This window comes from Mirounga leonina, unplaced genomic scaffold (genome assembly GCF_011800145.1).
Source record: "Mirounga leonina isolate KUSES-001 unplaced genomic scaffold, KU_Mleo_1.0 Mir_151, whole genome shotgun sequence".
In the NCBI taxonomy this organism is placed as follows: domain Eukaryota; kingdom Metazoa; phylum Chordata; class Mammalia; order Carnivora; family Phocidae; genus Mirounga; species Mirounga leonina.
In genome coordinates this window covers 26,620,886-26,628,988 of record NW_023270377.1, presented here as the reverse complement: position 1 = coordinate 26,628,988, position 8,103 = coordinate 26,620,886, and the positions used below count along the sequence as shown (strand labels likewise).

Sequence of the window (8,103 nt, the reverse complement as noted above, 5' to 3'; positions counted from 1 at the left end):
CACAGCAGAGAGCATTTTGGTCTAAAATGTCAAATAGTGCTGAGGTTGGAAAGCCTGCTTTAAAGAGAATAGGGCACCAGAAGCTCCTGGGGGAGGGTGGGTTGATCTTGCTGGGAAGGAAAGAAGACTCCAGCCTCTGGAGTCAGAGCCTTAACAGCCAAGCAAGCAGGGCTTGCCCAGGGAGGGGAAAGGTAGAGAAGGCAGAGGCTTCGTAAGATTGTAGGATTTAAAATTTTGTTACATTTGCACATTAACTAGCAGCTAGATCCAAACAAATAAGCTTAGCACTTAACAAAGTTATTAGTTAAGTAGAAAGTTACCCTGTGAGTTGGAACCACCAGTGAGTCACCTCATGAATTTCAAAAGTGGGTCTCCACGCCTGTGCAGTGACAGGCACCCCAGCTGAGGCCCTGGAGAGGACCCTGGTCCAGCCCAGTCTCCAGGGAGCAGAGTGGAAGCCGGTGCCTAAACCCGCTTCCTCAAGGGCCAACGCCCCGTCACCCTTCCTCAAGTGTTAGCAATATCTGCTGTACCCGCTTGTCAGCCCGTAGGGTCATGGAGAGGTCCTTCCTCTTACAGGGAAATCCCATCTTACTTTAAACGTACTATGGAGAAGGCAGGTTCCTCCCCATGTTCCAGGTTCTCACACCAAGAAAATGCTCTCAAATTGAAACGTCTCACGCTGGGGTCCATTCTGACCTCAGACTCAGTCATTACCTGGCTCTAGATCGTCTTGAAGTTTAAAAAGATAACTAAAATATTTCATTGCAATTATCAATTAGGTTAAGGGCTTTTGCTCAGTTCCAAATTCCTAAATAGGCTTCATTTAAAGGCCCCAGAGGCATCAAGTGACAGTTTTAACGCGGGTCATCAATTCGAAAACACTGGCGAGTCTAAGAAAAAACATACAATAAGTCCCCCACCCCACCCCCGCAGTCATTATGTAGAAAAAGAGAGAGAAAATCCCCTCCTCAGCCTGCGGGCCCCTTTTGTGTTGTTCCTGCCAACGCAGCAACCCTCCTGCTATATAGTCGCGCGCGCCAGGGCGGCCCATCACTGACCTCCATCCACCAGCCATGGGGAAGGTGAGCCCAGCGCAGCCGCAGGCCGGGAGGGGGCCCCGCACGCCGGGGCTGGGGGCCAGGCCTCTGAGCCTTTCCCTCCCTTGCCTTGCAGATCACTTTCTACGAGGACCGCGGCTTCCAGGGCCGCTGCTACGAGTGCAGCAGTGACCACCCGAACCTGCAGCCCTACTTCAGCCGCTGCAACTCCATCCGCGTGGACAGCGGCTGCTGGATGCTGTATGAGCAGCCCAACTATGCGGGCAGCCAGTACTTCCTGCGGCGCGGGGACTACCCCGACTACCAGCAGTGGCTGGGCCTCAGCGACTCGGTCCGCTCCTGCCGCCTCATCCCCCACGTGAGTCTGGCTCCCCGGCTCCTGCTGGGCCCTCCCGCCACCCCGGCGCTCCAGATGTGCCATTCAGACTACGGGGTGGCCGCCTTCTGTTGCTGGCTCTAACTATGTTCTCCTTTCCTTTGTGAATATCTCTAGGGTTTTCTAACACTGAAAATGTGGTGCAATGCTTTTAATTTAAAAGTTTATTTTGCTTTGCTAAAATTCAACTCACCGCTACTGGGGAAAAGAAATGCAGTAATTCCCGGGGTCCATGGCCCAGGTGAGGAAGGAGCAGCGTGTTGATACCGGTTCATCAGGTAGCCTGGGGCTAGTTCCTTGGGCTATTTCTCTCTCTCTTCATCTGTAAAATGGGGCCAATAAAAGTAGCTAATTCATAGGGTTGGAATAAGGATGAAAGGAGGGTACCTAGCACAAGGCGAGCTACCACTCCCCCTGAATATTAACTATTATGATGATGAACATCAAGTTCGGGTTTTTGTTCAGTCAGAACAAGTAACCAACAAGGTGATTCTGGCAGCTTCTGCAGAACCCACTGTTCCCCAAATCAAGCCCCAGCAGCCTGAAATCCCACGGTTGGGGATTCTCTAATCTATGACACAGTCCCCTGGAAAATGTACCACTTCTGCGAAGTGTGAAACCCCCTCAGGGGGTGTAATGCCTTGATGGACCCAGACGAGCACGAGGAGCCTGAGGATCCGGGCTTCTCCTTCCCCGTCCGGACTTTTCTAATCACAGACTTACAGCTCCAGTCATTAGCTTCTCGTAAAAGAAGAAAAGGCTAGAATGGTTGCTCCACGTGCGCCGGGCTGCTGTGAAGGCCAAATTAAATGATGTACACGTGGGTCCTTTCCCAACCGTGGGAGATAGCTTATTAGCAGTCTTTCATACTGCAGGACGACTGCTTGTGAGAACTTCTAAAGAGCGCTCAGGGGTGGGAGCAGGAAGACTTTGAGACACTCGGCACCCTCTGGGAAGGCAGATCAAAGAAGAGCAAGCGCTCAAGGAAAGACAGGCAGGATTTGCTCAGGACAAACAGCCTAACTTTCCATTTTTCTAAAGGTTGTATACTCCCTTGGTCCTGCGCAGGCCTCCTTCATGATCTTGAGCTTCCCTTTTTATTAATGACCTAAAACTGTTTTGCACATACGTTAGAACTGAGAACAGAGGCCTCATCTCTGTGATGGCTCTTGCTTTCCAGGATGTTAGAGTAGCAGGGCTTAAAGCAGAAGAGACTAAGGAACCACCCCAGAGCATCTGTGCCTCGCTTTCCAGAAAGCAATCTGACTTCCTTTCTCCCTCGCCTCTTCTAATGCTCTCAAGATTCAAAATAACGCCTTTTGCTAGGGATATGTTTGTCTTTTTATTTTAATATCTAATTATTTTTATATCATCCAAGGAGAACCCCGGACCACCAAAAGTCTATGAAGGATAGAGCAAAACAATTATATGCAAATTGTTACTTAAGAATGGTAGTAAATGGATCCAGTGTGTATGCTTCATAAAGGTTGTGCCCTCCCAAAAAACCCTAGGGAGCACCATTCACATATTCATCCATATCATGGTCTATGTGAATGGTGGTTTTGGTTTTTTTTTTTTTTTTTTTGAGTTTTGCAGTATACAACCTACCCAACTGTACAATGCAGCCATGGTATTGGTAGTCTCCTTTAATTTGGTCGCCTCTGATATAGAAAAGATAAAGAGATGCCCATTCCCCCTGGTGGGGTGTGTGGCTGGTTGCGAAGAGCTAGGTTTTCTGACTTTTCCTCATCTGCTGATTGCCAAACCCACAGACCAGCTCCCACAGGATCAGGATTTACGAGCAAGAGGACTACAGAGGCCAGATGGTAGAGATCACAGAGGACTGCTCCTCGCTTCATGACCGCTTCCACTTCAGTGAGATCCACTCCTTCCACGTGCTGGAGGGCTGCTGGGTCCTCTACGAGCTGCCCAACTACCGGGGGCGGCAGTACCTGCTGAGACCGGGGGACTACAGGCGCTACCACGACTGGGGGGCCACGAGTGCCCGAGTGGGCTCATTGAGAAGAGCCGTGGATTACTATTGAAATATTTTTACTCTACCCTATTCTCCATCTGGGAGCTAATAAAGTATTTCCCGTGTGTTTGATGCAATTACGTGGTCCTGTTTTCCTTTTAGGCTCAGCAGAAAGCAAGCTGGGAATGATGTGGGTTTGCTTACACATATCGGTGGAAAGGGTGGTATGGGGTAGCAGTTAAGAGCACAGCCTCTGGAGCCTGAATGCCTGGTCCAAATCCTTACCAGCGATAGGTGATGGGGCAAGTTCCTTAGCATTTCTGTGCCTCAGTTTCCCAACTTGTAAAACTCGGGGTTATAATACGCCCTTCATCTCATAAGGTTGTGATGTGGATTACATGAGTTTTTATTTTAAAGTCACTGACATAGTTTAGCTTTGCCTACAGTGGTTTCTAGGAAGCTGTTTTGTAAGCTTGCTGGAGAAACATCTGGTCACCTTCTTGGTACTCTTTCTTAGTAGACGTCCCCTTTGGAGACTGCATTAAGTGGGGCAGCTAAGTGAAGTTGCCTCTGAGGGAGATAGATAAGTTTGTTAAGATAACTGTGTCTGACACGTCTTAGGTCTAAAAATATGTGACTGGCTAATAGATTTATTATTTATGTATCCAGAGCATTAATAAGAACCATGTGTCACCTTAGTAAACAGCCCAAAGGACTCTTCCAAACATTTTTCTACTTACAGAAGGTACAGAGCACTCAGGTAGTGTGTGTACTGATAAGAATGAGCACAGAGTGACAAAAATAAAGGCAGGTGGTACATGATCAGGAAAATAAAATGCAATCACGCAAAGTTCATAAACCTGTCATTGGCCAGGCTGATGTTATCTCCTAACTTGGATCAATCTTTATTACATCTAGTTCATGAATCATCTTTTGATAATAATCATGGGAAGAAAAAAGAAAAAAAAAAGAAACTTACGAGGACTATTTGTCTAATTGAGTGCAAAATTTCTTTGCAGGCAGATGAAGTTCCTCAAATGAAATCTACATAGGTATTCTATGACACCACAAGATTTTAAGTGAAAATACTAGGCTTCTCAATTTCAACTATTTATCATGTACATGAGAAAATCAGTTTGCTTCCCAGCTTAGAGGTTTGCCTTATGGTGAAAATGGCAACATCTTACTGAAATAGAGTCTTGGGCAGCTGAGCAGCCACAATTATGAAAGAACCACTGCAAGCGATTTTCTATTTGAAAAAAAAAAAAAGAAAGAGAATATGTTCAGCTAGGAAATATGTTGTTTCCCAAACCTCAAACATTAGAGGAATAATGTAGTCAGATTATTTATGTCTAACATTTTATTTCCCGTAACACCCATGCATGCTCCAAGGTATATGGAGAAGCTCTAAGGACATTTAGGTCCGTGCTGGACAAGACAGCAGTCACTGGGGCACAAGATCACGGAACACTTGAAACGAGGCTCGTCCAAAACAAAGCTGTGTCCTAAGTGTAAAATACACACCAGATGTCAAAGACTTAGTGTAAAAAGTATAATTCGAAAGATCTCATCGTTTTTCATGTGCATTCAATGCTGAAATGATAATAGCTTGATCTATTATTAAGTTAATTTTATCTGTTTCTTTTAACCGTTTTAATGTGGCTACTAGAAAATTTAAGATTACATTTGTGCTTCTCATTGCCTGTCTATTGAGCAGACACCCAGGCTGGAAAGATGAGTTGTAATTTGTATTCAGATACAGCTCGTGGGGCGCCTGGGTGGTTCAGTTGGTTAAGTATCTGCCTTCCACTGAGCTCATGATCCCAGGGTCCTGGGATGGAGCCCCACATCGGAGCAGGAAGCCCGCTTCTCCCTCTCCCACTCCCCCTGCTTGTGTTCCCTCTCTCGCTGTGTCTCTCTCTGTCAAAAAAATAAATAAAATCTTAAAACCAAAACAAAAACAAAAACAGATACAGCTCAGCCTGAAACTGAGTGATAGAAAACCTGAAAATGAACAGATGGCAGAGAACACGTTTAAGTTTTATATCGTCATCAAACGTCCATTCTCTCATGAGGAGACACTCAATGAAGTTATCACTGTCACCTCTCACGGACTGAGGCAGTGGGGGAATGGGTCCCAGCCTCATCTCATCACATGGCTCTTCCACTAACTACACTGTGTTGAAGTTCTGACAACAAATACGAATGATCCTCCATTCTACAGGCCAAGTTCCCTCTCTACTCCCTCTCCCTGTTCGGTGACCAGCCCTTCAATTGTAGCAGTTTCATTCTGGAAGCCGACACGTTTGCCTCCCCCACTAGATCCTAAACTTCTAGAGCTAGGGAGAATGTCTCAAACATATCGGTATCTCCTGAAGGATCTAGTAGAGTGTGCCTGGCTCAAAGCAGGCCCAGTGATGCTGAGCGAATACATTCATAAAAGGAGAAAGTATAAGTGAACCAGTAGTTTCTGCAGATAGGATCAGACAGTGACGCATTGGACATTCTTTTCTGCAGACAGTACCTCGACCTAAGGGAGGGAGGAGGGGTAAATCTAAAAGTCCTGGGTGGCCGGGAAGGTAAGGGGAATGTGAGGAGCTGTTGGAACATGGTAACAGGGGCTGGTGGCATTTGCAATCAACTGAAAAATACATGTCCCACTTAAAGGCATTATGACTTAACAGGTTTAAAACACATGGGAAATGGGATCCAGCTGAACCTAAGGGCTGCTCCTTGGCCACCTCTGCGCAGACACAGTCTACCCTAAAAAGAAGATTTCAGGCAAAAAGAGACAAGTTTTCATGAAGGATGATCTTTGGGAGTCAGCCTTTTAAATCCCACCACAGTCTGGTGGCTCTGGGATGTCCCTTTACTATGGCTGATTTCTCATGTGTTTAATTCATTATCCACAGAGACCAAACAGAACCATATTCTCCAAGTTAAAAGCAAAACTTTCCATTAACTAAAAGTTATAGGCAGACAGGCCAGAAGCTGAGCTCCTACCTCAGCGCAATTTCTTACACGGCCTTGTCCAGCCTGCAGTTTGCATCCTGACAAGATGGTGATAGAAGACACGTCAGGTATCTTTTCTCTGTGGGCCTTCCGTTTTAGCTCCATCCTGTCCTTCTCCTGGCCCCGCAGCTCCATTTGATGCAAGGAAATAGAATTGTCACTTCCAGTTGAGCCCATTAGTCACAGGAAGTGAATTCGTGCTAGAGTTTCCAAAGCTCTGCCCCATTAGGCCACATTCTCTACCTTCCTGCTCTCTCAGCCTCGGCCGTTCTTCTCCCCGAATAGCATCAACAAAAAGCCTGATGCGCTCAGCACCACGGAGGTATAATTTTATGTTCTCAAGTGTCATCTCCCTTCTAGCATTGCAGAAAATAGAGTTTGCATTTTTTATTCACCTTTTTGCTTTTGTAAGATACATATGAGGAGAAGAAAATTATCTTGTGCTACGTGTTCACACCAAACTTTTGTCTTGCAGTGAACACAAAATGAGGGGATATCCTCAGAGTCAAGGCCGGGGGGGAGTTGATCACCTGAACAGAGTGGTGTTGAAAAGCCCTTGATGAATATACCCAGTGCTATAGACTTGGGAAATCTCTTCACAGAGATGATGGTCGAACCTGTAGAATTATCTGGCATATCCAAGGAGAGTGTGGGAAAGATGAGGGATCCCGGATTAGGGAAACTCCTCGTAAATTGAGGAAAAACAGATTATTTAAGAAAATGAATTAAAAGAAACCAGTTGGAAATCAAGATTGCCAGTATTGTTTTGCTTAACTGTTTGAAGATTTGTTAAACTAAGGATTATATCGCAAACTTTCATGTTTTAAAACAACTTTTGTCAGTTCTTTGGGATTTTTTTTTAGTTTTATTGTTGCTTTAATTTAAAATTCATCTTCATTCAATCATGGCTGCACTGGATTATTTATAAGAAAAAAATTTTTTAGGTAATATAAAGGACCAACAATAAAGTATCACTTAGGGGCACCTGGGTGGCTCAGTTGTTAAGCGTCTGCCTTCGGCTCTGGTCAAGATCCCAGGGTCCTGGGATCGAGCCCCGCATCAGGCTCCCTGCTCAGCGGGAAGCCTGCTTCTCCCTCTCCCACTCCCCCTGCTTGTGTTCCCTCTCTTGCTGTCTCTCTCTCTGTCAAATAAATAAATAAAATCTTTAAAAAATAAAAAAAATAAAATTATGTGTGTGTGCCCACAAATGTGTATAGAAATTGATCTGAAATTATGCATGTATATATGTGTGCACAGAGGAAATCTGACCAAAACATACCCATATGATATTAAAGTGGTTGTCTCTATATAGATGAGATTATGTGTTTCCTATTTTCTTAGTTTCCTTGTCTATATTTCCTGATTCTTCTCTTAAATTATGTCGTTTTTACCAAAAAAAAAAAAAAGGAAATCAAATAAACTGAGGAAGAGAAACAATAGAACCCTAAAAGAAAAAAAAATTTTTAAGATCTCCCTTAACTTTTCAAACGCTGTTGACATTGTTATAGATTTATAAAGAGCACGAAAAATCACTGGCTAAAAATATTCATCTTTGACTTTACCCTGGCCAGATCAGTACCTTAACCATTTTTGAATAGGATCATATGCTAGGACTTAGAAGAAGAACCAGACTTTATAGGTGTTGTAGTGATGAGAAAAACAGCAAACTGCTAAAGAGA

At 44.8% G+C, this 8,103-nt stretch overlaps 1 protein-coding gene across 1 annotated transcript; it reads left to right on the top strand.

Annotated features, from left to right (window-relative positions):
- Positions 1 to 1,076: 1,076 nt before the first annotated feature.
- Positions 1,077 to 3,482, top strand: LOC118011758 (gamma-crystallin F-like). The gene is made up of 3 exons (XM_035006602.1): positions 1,077 to 1,085; positions 1,177 to 1,419; positions 3,210 to 3,482. The coding sequence occupies exons 1-3, from the start codon at positions 1,077 to 1,079 to the stop codon at positions 3,480 to 3,482; spliced, it is 525 nt and encodes a 174-aa protein (XP_034862493.1).
- The last annotated feature ends 4,621 nt before the right edge of the window (positions 3,483 to 8,103 follow it).

Excerpts from the sequence above, each read along its gene's own strand:
- LOC118011758 (XM_035006602.1), top strand. Across the intron at positions 1,420-3,209 it reads CCTGCCGCCTCATCCCCCAC|ACCAGCTCCCACAGGATCAG; the intron begins GTGAGTCTGGCT and ends CCAAACCCACAG.